The sequence below is a fragment of the Salmo salar genome, chromosome ssa01 (genome assembly GCF_905237065.1).
Source record: "Salmo salar chromosome ssa01, Ssal_v3.1, whole genome shotgun sequence".
NCBI classification, from domain to species: Eukaryota; Metazoa; Chordata; class Actinopteri; order Salmoniformes; family Salmonidae; genus Salmo; species Salmo salar.
The window spans coordinates 120,199,876-120,215,399 of NC_059442.1; the positions used below are offsets into that span (position 1 = coordinate 120,199,876).

A 15,524-nucleotide genomic window follows, 5' to 3' on the forward strand; every position below is an offset into this window, starting at 1 on the left:
TTTGATAGAGCAGTCTGACTGAGCGATGGTAGGCAGCAGCAGGCTCGTAAGCATTCACTCAAACAGCACTTTCCTGCATTTGCCAGCAGCTCTTCGCTGTGCTTCAAGCATTGAGCAGTTTATGACTTCAAGCCTATCAACTCCCAAGATTAGGTTGGTGTAACCGATGTCAAATGGCTAGCTAGTTAGCGGGGTGCGCGCTAATAGCGTTTCAAACGTCACTCGCTCTGAGACCTGCAGTAGTTGTTCCCCTTGCTCTGCAAGAGCCGTGGCTTTTGTGGAGCGATGGGTAACGATGCTTCGAGGGTGGCTGTTGTCGATGTGTTCCTGGTTCGAGCCCAGGTAGGAGTGAGGAGAGGGACGGAAGCTATACTGTTACACTGGCAATACTAAAGTGCTTATAAGAACATCCAATAGTCAAAGGTATATGAAATACAAATGGTATAAAGAGAAATAGTCCTATAATAACTAAAACCTAAAACGTCTTACCTGGGAATATTGAAGACTCATGTTAAAAGGAACCACTAGCTTTCATATGTTCTCATGTTCTGAGCAAGGAACTTAAACGTTAGCTTTTTTACATGGCACATACTGCACTTTTACTTTCTTCGCCAACACTTTGTTTTTGCATTATTTAAACCAAATTGAACATGTTTCATTATTTATCTGAGGCTAAATAGATTTTTTTTTAATGTATTATATTAAGTTAAAATAAAAGTGTTTATTCAGTATTGTAGTAATTGTCATTATTACATTATTACATTATTATATTATATTATTATATTATATTATATATATATATATATAAATCAGCCGATTAATCGGAATCGGCTTTTTTGGTCATCCAATAATCGGTATCGGTATTGGCGTTGAAAAATCATAATATGTCGACCTCTAGTTTACATACACTCAATTAGTATTTGGTAGCATTGCCTTTAAATTGTTTAACTTGCGTCAAACGTTTCGGGTAGCCTTCCACAAGCTTCCCACAATAAGTTGGGTGAATTTTGGCCCATTTCTCCTGACAGAGCTGGTGTAACGGAGTCAGGGTTGTAGGCCTCCTTGCTCACACACCCTTTTCAGTTCTGCCCACAAATATTCTATAGGATTGAGGTCAGAGTTTTGTGATGGCCACTCAAATACCTTGACTTTGTTGTCCTTAACCATTTTGCCACAACTTTGGAAGTATGCTTGGGGTCATTGTCCATTTGAAAGACCCATTTGCGACCAAGCTTTAACTTCCGGACTGATGTCCTGAGATGTTGCTTCAATATATCCACAGAATTTTCCAACCTCATGATGCCATCTATTTTATGAAGTGCACCAGTCCTTCCTGCAGCAAAGCACCCCCACAACATGATGCCGTGCTTCACTGTTGGGATGGTGTTCTTTGGCTTGCAAGCCTCCCCCTTTTTCTCCAAACATAACAATGGTCATTATGGCCAAACAGTTCTATTTTTGTTTCATCAGACCAGAAGACATTTCTCCAAAAAGTGTGATCTTTGTCCCCATGTGCAGCTGCAAACCGTAGTCTGGCTTTTTTATGACGGTTTTGGAGCAGTGGCTTCTTCCTTGCTGAGGAAGGCTTGCAAGGACTAGTTTTACTGTGGATTTAGATACTTTTGTACCTGTTTCCTCCAGCATCTTCACAAGGTCCTTTGCTGTTGTTCTGGGATTGATTTGCACTTTTCGCACCAAAGTACGTTCATCTCTAGGAGACAGAACGCGTCTCCTTCCTGAGTGGTATGACGGCTGCATAGTCCCAGGGTGTTTATATTTGCGTACTATTGTTTGTACAGATGAACGTGGTACCTTCAGCCGTTTGGAAATTGCTCCCTGACTCCCGTACAGCCATTTACGCATACCTGACACTCCCAAGGATGAACCAGACTTGTGGAGAACTACAATTTTTTTTATGAGGTCTTGGCTGATTTCTTTTGATTTTCCCATGATGTCAAGCAAAGAGGCACTGAGTTTGAAGGTAGGCCTTGAAATACATCCATAGGTACACCTCTAATTGACTCGAATGATGTCAATTAGCCTATCAGAAGCTTCTAAAGCCATGACATCATTTTCTGGAATTTTCCAAGCTGTTTAAAAGCACAGGGAACTTAGTGGATGTAAACTTCTGACCCACTGGAATTGTGATACAGTAAATTATAAATGAAATAATCTGTCTGTAAACAATTGTTGGAAAAATTCCTTGTGTCATGCACAAAGTAGATGTCCTAACCGACTTGCCAAAACTATAGTTTGTTAATAAGACATTTGTGGTGTGGTTGAAAAACGAGTTTTAATTACTCTAACTTAAGTGTATGTAAACTTCCGACTTCAACTGCACCATGTTCTCACCGGCCTAAACACCAAAGAGCAGGCAACACAAAAGTTGAAGTGGACAAAACAGACCACATTGTTCAGCATTCTTCATATTCAATTTGACAACTGATGTAAAATGGGCTTTATAAAATACATTTATTGATTGGTTCTATGTTTGTGTCTTTCAGGAGATAACTCTGACAGAGGGTAGCCGTGCGTTTGAGACATGGAAGAACCCTCCTCCTCCCATCTTCATGCAGTACTTCTTTTTTAACGTCACCAACCCAGACGAGTTCCTGGCTGGAGCCAAGCCTTTCGTCTCTCAGGTTGGCCCTTACACATACAGGTAGGATTTGTGATGAATTGATGTAGTGTTTATAAAGACTTTTTGAATGATGTCTGAAGCTAAGTTCTAGTTTATCGCTCAGGTTGGCTCATACACCTACAGCTATATGTAGGCAAAGCACCAGCTATACTGATATTTTAAATCACCCTTTATGTAGTATGACATGGCTTATAACTGATATGTGAAGCATTTATTTAGTGCTTATAAAGCCTTTATGAAGCCATTATGAAGCCTTTATAAGTTTAAAGTTTGACCAAACTAGAGACGTTTTTTAAGGGGAACGTATCTGCCCACCAAAAAAGCTATGCCCTGCTCCTTCCCTGACTTTTCCTAAATGTTTGTATTTTACACTGCTCATATCCGTGCTGTCCATGCATTCAGCACATGACCACTCGCAGGGCATCATTTATGTGGCTACTATAAGCAAAAACTAGTAACATACTAAACAAAAAACTGAAATATTATCTTCTATCGTCAATGGATGAATGTGTGCCAGAAACCAGATAGAAACTGATAATGGTGCACAGGACTTCAGTTAAGTTTTGGTCCGCCAATGTCGAAACCAAGTACTTGCTCAATTGCTTTGCATATCTGGGGGAAAAAAATCAACCAGGCCAGCGGTGAGTGACTGTCTGAGACTGTGGTTTTGAGACTCGTGGAAGCAGAAATGTGACCATTGGCAGCTTTTCACTTTTATTTCCCAGGCAGACAAGTTGATTCCAAATAAGACTAGCCTGCTCGAAACAGTGAACAAACAAAGGTGGGAGCTACCCCCCCCCCTCTGCGCAAAACAACTTAGCAGTGGAGCTGTACTCCACATCAGTGATGGAGAGTGATAAAGCAACACTCACGGTGTACAGATGTAAAATAAATAAGTGTTTGCATCCTCAGCACCATGCATCCCACTGGATCTGGCATGTGAGCTTTGTTAGAACCACATGACCACCAAGAAAGAAGCTACAGCCGCCAAGCAGGCCGCAGGTCCTGCTCTCCCTCTTCCCCAAGCACCACAGCTCCAAGCAGGCAGCAGGTCCCACTCTCCCTCTTCCCCAAGCACCACAGCTCCCACTCGGGAAAAATAAGACACAATGTCAAGTCAACAGGTGCGATTGATTCATGAGTAAAGGTACGGGTATAAGGGCACAATACAGTGTCTGATACAGTGTTTGGGCTGGACTCTACCTTTCTTAAAAACTACAAAGAGTCACTCATTGGCCCCATTACTAAGGTCACCAACACATCTATTGGTCTGGGGGTGTTTCCAAGGGTATGGAAGTCGGCCATAATAACGGCCATCTTTAAATCGGACGACCCTGCTGATGTGAGTAACTACAGGCCTATTAGTATACTATATGTGGTGTCGAAGGTTGTTGAAAAGTGTGTAGCAGGACAACTGATTGCCCACCTCAACAACAGCCCCTTCACATTACACTCCATGCAGTTTGGCTTCAGAGCAAAACACTCCACAGAAACGGCCAACTGCTTTCGTCTGGAAAATGTGAAGTCCAAGATGGACAAAGGGGGCGTTGTTGGGGCTGTGTTTCTGGACCTAAGGAAGGCTTTTGATACTGTAAACCATGATATTCTCATCACAAAATTGTCCAAGTTCAACTTTTCCCCCGATGCCTTGAGATGGATGAAATCGTACCTTGAAGGCAGAACTCAGTGTGTCAGAGTGAGCAATGAGCTGTCGCCCACTCTTAGCTATGATGTGGGCGTGCCCCAAGGATCAGTACTGGGGCCCCTCCCGTTCAGCCTGTACATTAACCTGTTAGGGCTAGGGGGCAGTATTGACACGGCTGGATAAAAAACATACCCGATTTAATCTGGTTACCACTCCTACCCAGTAACTAGAATATGCATATACTTATTACATATGGATAGAAAACACCCTAAAGTTTCTAAAACTGTTTGAATGGTGTCTGTGAGTATAACAGAACTCAAATGGCAGGTCAAAACCTGAGAGATTCCTTTACAGGAAGTGGCCTGTCTGACCATTTCTTGAACTTCTTTTCCATCTCTATCTTTTACTAAGGATCTCTGCTCTAACGTGACACTTCCCACGTCGTCCATAGGCGCTCAGAGCCCGGGAAAAAACAGAATGTCGTCATTCCAGCCCCAGGCTGAAACACATTATCGCCTTTCTCAAGTGGCCGATCAAGGGACTCTGGGCTTATGCGCGTGACCCGACCGCCCCCGCCTTTGTGATTTTTTCCTCTGTTTGCCGAAAAGGAGATTCCCTGTCGGAATATTATCGCTTTTCTACGAGAAAAATGGCGTAAAAATTGATTTTAAACAGCGGTTGACATGCTTCGAAGTACGGTAATGGAATATTTAGAATTTTATTGTCACGAATTGCGCCATGCGCGCGACACTTCTTTACCATTTCGGATAGTGTCTGGAACGCACGAACAAAACGCCGCTATTCGGATATAACGATGGATTATTTTGGACCAAACCAACATTTGTTATTGAAGTAGCAGTCCTGGGTGTGCATTCTGACGAAGACAACAAAAGGTAATCAAACTTTTATAATAGTAAATATGATTATGGTGAGTGCTAAACTTGCCGGGTGTCTAAATAGCGAGCCCGTGATGCCTGGGCTATGTACTTAGAATATTGCAAAATGTGCTTTCACCAAAAAGCTATTTTAAAATCGGACATATCGAGTGCATAGAGGAGGTCTGTATCTATAATTCTTAAAATAATTGTTATGCTTTTCGGTGAAAGCACATTTTGCAATATTCTGAGTAGATAGCTCGCCATCACAGGCTAGCTATTTTGACACCCACCAAGTTTGACCCTCACCAAACTCAGATTTACTATAAGAAAAATTCGATTACCTTTGCTGTTCTTCGTCAGAATGCACTCCCAGGACTTCTACTTCAATAACAAATGTTGATTTGGTTCAAAATAATCCATAGTTATATCCAAATAGTGGCGGTTTGTTCATGCGTTCAAGACACTATCCAAGGGTGACGAAGGGTTACGCGCCCGACGCGTTTCGTGACAAAAAAATTCTAAATATTCCATTACCGTACTTCGAAGCATGTCAACCGCTGTTTAAAATCAATTTTTATGCTATTTTTCTCGTAAAAAAGCAATAATATTCCGACCGGGAGTTGTTGTTTTCGTTCAAAGACGAAAGAATAAAAACATGGTGTCGCCTCGTGCACACGCCTCCAGTCTCTGTTCTCTGATCGACCACTATCTAAATGCGCTAATGTTTTTCAGCCAGGGTCTGCAAAGCCACCATTCAGCTTTTTGCCGCCTTCTGAGACCCTATGGCAGCCGTAGGAAGTGTCACAGGACAGCTAAGATCCTCACTCTTCAATAAACAGAGACAAGAAGAACGACACCTTGTCAGACAGGCCACTTCCTGCATGAAACCTTCTCAGTTTTTTGCCTGCCAAATGAGTTCTGTTATACTCACAGACACCATTCAAACAGTTTTAGAAACTTTAGGGTGTTTCCTATCCATATGTAATAAGTATATGCATATTCTAGTTACTGGGTAGGAGTGGTAACCAGATTAAATCGGGTACGTTTTTTATCCGGCGGTGTCAATACTGCCCCCTAGCCCTAACAGGTTTTAAGCTTGAATGGGCTGGTAACTGTGACAGCATGGAATTCAAAGGAGGAGATAGACAGATGGGTCAGGGGAGAAAGAGAGAATGTCCACTTGAGAGAGATGAGGATTCCAGTGCCACCACCCCGCTGGCCAGATGCTCTCGGGGTATGCGAGAACACGTGGTCAGACGAGGAGAGAGCAGTAGGAGTAGCAGTGTTATCTGTGGTAATCCATGTTTCCGTCAGCGCCAAGAAGTCGAGGGACTGGAGGGTAGCATAGGCTGAGATGAACTCTGCCTTGTTGGCCGCAGACCGGCAGTTCCAGAGGCTGCCGGAGACCTGGAACTCCACGTGGGTCGTGCGCGCTGGGACCACCAGGTTAGAGAGGCAGCGGCCACGCGGTGTGAAGCGTTTGTATGGCCTGTGCAGAGGGGAGAGAACAGGGATAGACAGACACATAGTTGACAGGCTACAGAAGAGGCTACGTTAATGCAAAGGAGATTGGAATGACAAGTGGACTACACGTCTCGAATGTTCAGAAAGTTAAGCTTACGTTGCAAAGATCTTATTGACTAAAATGACTAAAAAAATACAGTACTGCTGGCTGGTGAAGTAGGCTACCTAGCAGTGGCTGTGTTGTTGACTTTGTTTGAAAGTGTAGCTGGCTAGGTAACCTCGATAGTTTCAGTACTACACCTTTATCATGATACAAAGGCAACTATGTAGCTAGCTAACATAACACTAATCAAGACGTTCCTTTGTAATGTATTTAGTTTCTACAATGCTGCTCGTCGGTAAAAGTTGGCTAGGTTTGGAAAATGGCGTCGCGGAGGACGAAAATAGCTGGCTAGCTAACCTCGATAATTACTCTAAACTACACAATTATCAAACTATGACAAAGACAACTATGTAGCTAGCTAACACTACACTAATCAAATCATTCCGTTGTAATGTATTAGTTTCTACAGTGCTGCTAGTCGGTAAAGGTTGGCTAGCTAGCAGTGGGTTTGATGTTCACTAGGTGTGTTGACTAAGTTTGGAAAACGGCTTAGCGGCGGACGAGAATAGCTGGCTAGCTAACCTCGATAATTACTCTAAAACTACACAATTATCTTAGATACAAAGACAGCAAAGACAACTATGTAGCTAGCTAACACTACACTAATCAAATCGTTCTGTTGTAATGTATTCGTTTCTACAGTGCTGCTAGTCGGTAGAAGTTGGCTAGCTAGCAGTGTTGACTAAGTTTGGAGAACGGCGTCGCGGCGGACGAAAATAGCTGGCTAGCTAACCTCGATATTTACTCTAAACTACACAATTATTTTTGATACAAAGACAGCTATGTAGCTAGCTAAAAATTGCTCAGATCAAACAAATCAAACCATTGTAATGTAATAAAATGTAATATTACCTGTTGAGCGAAGTGCAGCACGACTACTCGCTCCAAACCCGGAAGTACATTGATCTTCAATAAGGCACTTAGTACATCATAGACATCAAATGGTTGAAAAGAAAATGAGTAATGTGGATCGGGGAATGTATCATTCTTTGCAAACTGGCTCGATGTGAGCTAAGGACTCCCTCTACTGGAATCAGAGTTTTCAGAAGCTATTTCACAAAATAGGTGGCCCGCTGAGGAAAAGTGGTTATTAAAAGCACCACAAATGTCCATCTTATCTGTTATGGAACCAGAGGCTGTCATAACCTGCTGTGGTAATAAGGGGGTGGAGTTTTGTTTCAGAGATTTGACTACCTTCCAGAAGGCAGCTGGATTCCCACTATTCTCAGATCCAAAGTTCAAGAAGTATGTTGATTTTGCTTTTCTAACCAGGGATAGACATCTATTTCTCAAGTGTCTGAAGGACTGCCAGTCAGACATATAATCAGTCAGCCTTAGTCCAAGCTCCTGTCATTTTTATGATAGTTCATATGTAAACCAAGAGTTAGCTTTATCCTTTACCCTTAGTTTATTAACCAGTCCATGCTTATCTGAAATTGAGTTGAGCAAATAAATAAAAAAATGTAGGGCCTGATCCGAGTCAGAGATATCTAACACAAAACTCCCCATTCACATAATCCCAGAACACACAAGAATTGTTGCTAATTTATATTCCTATAATTTCTCTTTGTAATAATGCGAGGCCGAGATTTAGGGAGCTTTTCATCTCTCATGCAAAAATTCCCTTGGCTGTATACTTATGAGGGGCGTTTGTCAAAATAATATCTTAGAGAGTAGCTTTTTCAAGGTGTGTAGCCCTTCCCTGCAGTCAATGACCAAAAACGCCCCCTTTGGCCTCATGGGTGGAATGTTATTAATATTTTTCATAATTTCATAATTAATAAAGATTATTTAAAAATATTGGCAAAAATCTGGTGTGTCTATATCAAAAAGTTTAGTTATTTTTGTTTTATTTTGTGATGTATATAAAGTGTAATATTTGGACGAAAACTCAAAATTAAATAAATGTCAACACTATATCTGACATGGTACAGGCGGTTAGACTATCGGCTAAGAGCACATGTTGAGGCAGAGGGAGGGCGATAAATTCCCACTAGCATAAATTTGTCATTGTTAACAAGAGAGAGATACAGAAACATTTAAGTTGTCGTTTGTAAATATGGCGACACCTCCACCTCTGTCAACTCCATCGGATTTAAAAACATTATAAACAGTCGAAGACACATCAGTATCCGGCACAGTCTTAATTAGCCAAGTTTCAGATATTACCAGAATGTCCACGTATAGATATATTGTCTAGAACTGTACACATGGGCTAATGCCTAGAGCTGGTACATGGGCTAAAACAAGCTGGTTACATGTTGCGGGCCTGCATTATGATGATTCCTTCCCTGTGGCTCAGTTGGTAGAGCATGGTGTTTGCAACGCCAGCATGGTGTGTGCAACGCCAGGGTTGTGGGTTCGATTCCCACAGGCGGCCAGTACAAAAAAAAAAAAAAAAAGGCATGAAATGAAATGTATGAACTGTATTCACTACTGTAAGTCGCTCTGGATAAGAGCGTCTGCTAAATGACTAAAATGTAAAATGTAATGATAATGCTGATCGTTTATGGTTGGGCACTGGGCCTGAAATAATTAGATGCTTGTTGGTCTTTCAGAGTTCCAAACAGTTATTTAAAATCCTGTTTCAGCTATTCTGAGCTAGCCATCCCAATGTCATTAGATCCCACATGGACTACGACAGCAACAGACCCCATGTTCTGGCGTAAAACGATAGGAAGCAGCCTGTGTCCGAGCCTCAGGATAACACAATGTTTTTGCATTGGGAACGAAGATGTTTCTCACATTAGAGCTGCCGATGATAACGGATGGTGAGATTTGTATTTGTATTTATTATGGATCCCCATTAGCTGAGCTACTATTCCTGGGGTCCAGCAAAATTAAGGCAGTAATACAATTTTAAAAACATTACAATACATTCACAACAGATTAAGTGTGTGTCCTCAGACCACTACTCTACTACCACATATCTACAACACAAAAATCATGTGTACGTGTGTGTATAGTGCGTATGTTATCGTGTGTGTCTGTGCATGTGTTTGTGTCTCTTCACAGTCCCCGCTGTTCCATAAGGTTTATTTTTATCTGTTTTTTAAATCAAATTTTACTGCTTGCATGAGTTACTTGATGTGGAATTGAGTTCCATGTAGTCATGGCTCTATGTAGTATTGTGCGCCTCCCATAGTTTGATCTGCTGTCATGTCTTCTAGTGGCATGTCTTGTGGGGTATGCATGGGTGTCCGAGCTGTGTGGCAGCATTAACATGTCAATACCTCTCGTAAAAATAGAAGTAGTGATGAAGTCAATCTCTCCTCCACTTTGAGCCAGGAGAGATTGACATGCATAATAGTAATGTTAGCTCTCTGTGTACATCCAAGGGTTAGCCGTGCTGCCCTGTTCTGAGCAAATTGCAATTTTCCTTCTTTGTGGCACCTGACCACACCACTGAACAGTAGTCCAGATGTGACATAACTAGGGCCTGTAGGACCTGCCTTGTTGATAGTAAGAAGGCAGAGCAGCGATTTATTATGGACAGACTTCTCCCCATCTTAGCTACTGTTGTATCAATATGTTTTGACCATGGCAGTTTACAATCCAGGGTTACTCCAAGCAGCTTAGTCACCTCAACTTGCTCAATTTCCACATTATTCATTACAAGATTTAGTTGAGGTTTAGGGTTTAGTGAATGATTTGTTCCATTTCAGTTTTTGTAATAGCTGATGTGTAAAGTGTTGAGTCATCCGCATACATAGACATGCCAGCTTTACATGCCAGGGCATGACGTCAGTAAAGATTGAAAAAAGTAAGGTCCGTCAGTTTTTGTAAAAGAAAAAGAAAGACCCACACTCTAGGAGCTCAGATGCAATAATTTAATAACATAATATCCAACGTTTTGACAGCCAAGCTGTCTTCATCAGGGTATAATGGCAAACACTGTGGGTGACTAGTATATATAGTATCAAAGGTGTCTAATCATGGCAGGGTGTTGCCTGATATCATTGGTTAATTCTTAGATATAAAAATAAATACAAAAAACATGAATGATAGCTTACGATCATAGATACAATTTGGCTACATAGGCCTACAAACATTTACAATGAATAGCAAAATCACAATAATAACAGGAATGGCTTCAGATCCAAGTCTACTGTACGTTGAGACCAAAGGGAGCAAGGGTCTTTAAATTAAAGATCCAGGCAGCCTCTCGTTTTAACAATAAATATTTGAGGTCACCCCTTCTCCTAGGGAGACCTATGTGTGTGTCCTTTGACACTATATAAACTAGTGTCCCGCAGTGTTTGTCATTGACACACCATACCCCACCTTGTTTGATGTTTTTATTGTTACTGGTATTAGTTTGGAGGTTGCTTTGTCAAGTTGCTTTGACATTTGATCGCAATCAGGATTTTGGAAACTGCCAGATGGTGAAGCATGATTCCTCACTCCAGTGAATGCGTTTCCACTGCTCCAGAGTCCAATGGCGGCGAGCTTTACACCACTCCAGCCGATGCTTGGCAGTTTGACAGACAAATCTGGGTTTGGTGGATGCCAGGAGAACACTACCTGCCCCAATGCATAGTGCCAACTGTAAAGTTTGGTGGAGGAGGAATAATGGTCTGGGATGTTTTGTATGATTCAGACTAGGCCCATTAGTTCCAGTGAAGGGAAATCTTAATGATGCAGCATACAATAACATTCTAGATGATTCTGTGCATCCGACTTTGTGGCAACAGTTTGGGGAAGACCCTTTCATGTTTCAGCAGTAACAATGCCCCTGTGCACTAAGCAAGGTCCATACAGAAATGGTTTTATATAAGCCTACAGTTTCTTTATCTGTAAATCTGATATTCAATGAGATTTCAATCAATCAAATGTATTTATTAAGCCCTGTTTACATCAGCAGACGTCACAAAGTGCTATACAGAAACCCAGACTAAAAACCCAAACAGCAAGCAATGTAGATGTAGAAGCACGGTGGCTAGGAAAACTCCCTAGAAAGGCATGAACCTAGGAAGAAACCTAGACAGGTACTAGGCTTTGAGGGGTGGCCAGTTCTCTTCTGGCTGTGGAGATAGTACATGGCCATAAAGGCCAGATTTTTCTTCAAGATGTTCAAACGAACAGCAGGGTCATTCAGAGGTCGAGTGTTCCATAGCGGCAGGCAGAACAGTTGAAACTGGAGTAGAAGCACGACCAGGTGGACTAGGGACAGCCAGGAGTCATCAGGCCAGGTAGTCGTAAGGCATGGTCCTAGGGCTCAGATCCTCCAGGAGGGGAGGGAGATATTGACTTTCCCCATATCTCCTCTGCCCCAGGGAGTACAGGCCCAAGGAGAACGTGACCTTTTTAGAGAATGGGACCAGGGTCGCTGCCTACCAATCCAAGACCTTTGTGTTTCTGCCAGAGAGGTCAGTGGGTGATCCTGACATAGACATGATCACAACCATCAACATCCCAGTTGTGGTGAGTAAAAGTGTGTGTGTGTTTACACTGTTATGAGCTCTTATTTTTCTCTTCTAAAGCCAACCATCATGTTTAGTGTTGTGTATGTAGAGGTTTAACGGCTCCTAAGGATAAGTATACCAATAATTTCTTAATTTTTCTTTGTTTTCTCTTTCTTCTTGTTGTTATTTTAAGTAGTTGTGTTGTTTTTTGTTCATTGTGTTTGACAATAAGTAATCTCTCCCACCCTCTCCATTACCCCCCTCTCTCTCTCTCTCTCTCCCACATATCTATCTATCTATCTATCTATCTATCTATCTATCTATCTATCTATCTATCTATCTATCTATCTATCTATCTATCTATCTATCTATCTATCTATCTATCTATCTATCTATCTATCTATCTATCTATCTATCTATCTATCTATCTATCTATCTCCCCTCTCTATCTATCTCTCTCCTTCTATCCATCCTACCCTCCCTCTCCCTCCCTCCCTCCTCTGCTCAGGCTGTGATGAACAAGGTAAAGGATAGCTTCTGGAAGAGTTCTATGGTGTCTATCTGGATGAACTCCCTGCATGTGAGCATGTTCATGACACACTCTGTCAACGAGCTTTTGTGGGGCTTCAAGGACCCTCTGCTGTCCCGCATACACCGCATGAACCCTGAGATCGACGAGTACTTTGGCCTCATGTATAAGGTAGGTCAGGGAGTGAATACAAAATACAACATCTGACACACTCAACCCTTTTTAAGTTCTGTAAAGAACAATATAAACTGTCTATGGTCCTTGATACCTGTTGTGTCTGCTGGTGGTTGCCACTTTCAACTGAATATAAAATATTACTATAATAAAATAATATGAATGGCCTTAGATTGATTTTCCTTCTCTTTTCCACTCTGTAGAAAAATGGAAGCAATGATGGTGAATTTGTTTACCATACCGGGGAGGCAGACTTCATGGACTATGGCAGGATAGCCAGATTTAAAGGAGAAAGGTACTGAAGCATATTGGCCATATTTGGGGAGTTTATCCCATTCTCCTCTGCAGATCCTCTCAAGCTCTGTCAGGTTGGATGGAGAGCGTCTCTGCACAGCTATTTTCAGGTCTTTCCAGAGTTGTTAGATCGGGTTCAAGTCCAGGCTCCGTCTGGCCACTCTACTATAAAGGCCTGATTGGTGGAGTGCTGAAGAGATGGTTGTCCTTTTGGAAGGTTCTCCCATCTCCACAGAGGAACTTTGTAGCTCTGTCAGAGTGACCATTGGGTTCTTGGTCACCTCCCTGACCAAGGCCGTTCTCCCCCGATGGCTCAGTTTGGCTGGGCAGCCAGCTCTAGGAAGAGTCTTGCTGGTTCCAAACTTCTTCCTTTTAAGAATGACGGAGGCCACAGTGTTCTTGGGGACCTTCAATGATGCAAAAATTTTTTGGTACACTTCCCCAGATCTGTGCCTCGACACAATCCTGTCTCTGAGCTCTTCCCGACAGTTGCTTCAACCTCGTGGCTTGGTTTTAGCTCTGACATGCACTGTCAACTGTGGGAACCTATATAGACAGGTGTGTGCTGTTCCAAATCATGTTCAATCAATTTAATTTACCTCAGGTGGACTCCAATCAAGTTGTAGAAACATCTCAAGGATGATCAACAGAAACAGGATGCAACTGAACTCAATTTCAAATCTCATAGCAAAGGGTCTGAATACTTATGTAAATAAGGTATTTCTATTTTAATACATTTATCGTTATGGGGTATTGTGTGTAGATTAATGAGGATTACATTTTTTTAAATACATTGTAGAATAAGGCTGTAACATAACAAAATGTGGAAAAAGTCAAACGATTTGAATACTTTCTGAATGCACTGTATGTCTTAAGATTTTTCTTAAATGTGTCATCAGTTTCTGAAGCTCTCAGATCCTCTGTAAGACTGTTCCAAAGGCCAGGACCATAGTGACTTAAGGCAGCCTCACCAAAGTTTTGGTTCTGATCTTTGGAACGACTAAACGACCAGTGACAGAAGATCATGACATGTTTTCGGGTGCCCTGCCGAACAGTGCATTAAAAATCAATTAAGCAATTTGTAAATCAGCAGACCATCCTTCAAAAATCATTCTCAAAAGTTGACTGCTAGATCTTCATTAGTCAATTCTTTAGAGAAATAAATGTACAGCACTCCAAAAGATGCTGTGTTGTAACTGCCTCCTACAATACATACTGTACATGCACATCATCTTCCCTGAACACACACTGGACATTCTGTCCAATATTTATATCTTTATTTGATGATGTGAAACCCATCATTGAGTAAGTGTAAAGGACTGGAACAGAACAGTCCATCTGTTTCCTAAGAACTTCTTCATACTGCCAGACAGTAACAGAGGACAGGGTTATGACCCAAATGGCACAATGTTCCCTATGTAGTGCACTACTTTTGACCAGAGCCCCTATGGTCATTTGGAATGCACACTGCAGCACCAGAGATAGAGACTCCCCAGAGGCCCCTAGCCTAGCCAGAACACAGAACACAGAGCACAGAGCTGTGTGCTTGACACATCCTAGTACTTAGCCCAGTTGGAAAGGTCTCAATGAAGGCTTCCTGTCAGCTTCCTTCTAATGTAATAACAGACCTGCCAGTAGGTATCATGCATCACCCTTTCTTTCCCCCTTTGATTAGATAAAGCACACATTTTGATTAGCTTTCTTTAACTTTTTTAGGATACGAGGCAGCATTCGGAATTTTGGATGAAAAGCGTGCCCAAAGTAAACTGCCTGCTACTCAGGCCCAGAGGCTAGGATATGCATTTAATTGGTAGATTTGGATAGAAAACACTCTAAAGTTTCTAACTCTGTTAAAATAATGTCTATGAGTATAACAGAACTTATTTGGCAGGTAAAACCCCGAGGACAAACCATCCAGGATTTTCTTTGTTGTTGAGGTGACAGTGTTTTCAATGTGTTTCCTATGTGGATCTAGATTTCTAAGGCACTTGTTTGCAGTTCCTATCGCTTCCACTGGATATCAACAGTCTTTAGAAATTGGTTGATGTTTTTCTTTTGAGTAATGAAAAAGTATGGCTGTTCAGAACGAGGGTCGAGTCTAGTGTACTGTTGTGGTTGGGGCGCGCGACCTGAAAGCTTGCTCCACTTTTTTTCGTCCGGTATTGAACACAGTTTATCAAGTCTTCATTTTTTTTGATTATTTACGTAAAAAAATACCTAAAGTTGTATTAGGAAAGTTGTTTGAAATGTTTGGATCAAGATTACAAGTAACTTATTAGATATGTTGTAGTCATATTGCGCGAGTTGGAACCGGTGTTTTTCTGAATAAAA

At 41.7% G+C, this 15,524-nt stretch overlaps 1 protein-coding gene across 2 annotated transcripts in view; it reads left to right on the top strand.

Annotated features, from left to right (window-relative positions):
- The window catches only part of LOC106560709 (lysosome membrane protein 2), a 63,099-nt gene that overhangs the window by 15,243 nt on the left and 32,332 nt on the right, over window positions 1-15,524 (top strand). For both annotated transcript variants that reach the window (XM_014123870.2, XM_014123878.2), the window contains exons 2-5: window positions 2,505-2,662; window positions 12,068-12,215; window positions 12,705-12,896; window positions 13,103-13,194. In XM_014123870.2, coding sequence (XP_013979345.1) covers window positions 2,505-2,662; window positions 12,068-12,215; window positions 12,705-12,896; window positions 13,103-13,194 — 590 coding nt within the window. The remainder of the gene's footprint in view (window positions 1-2,504; window positions 2,663-12,067; window positions 12,216-12,704; window positions 12,897-13,102; window positions 13,195-15,524) is intronic.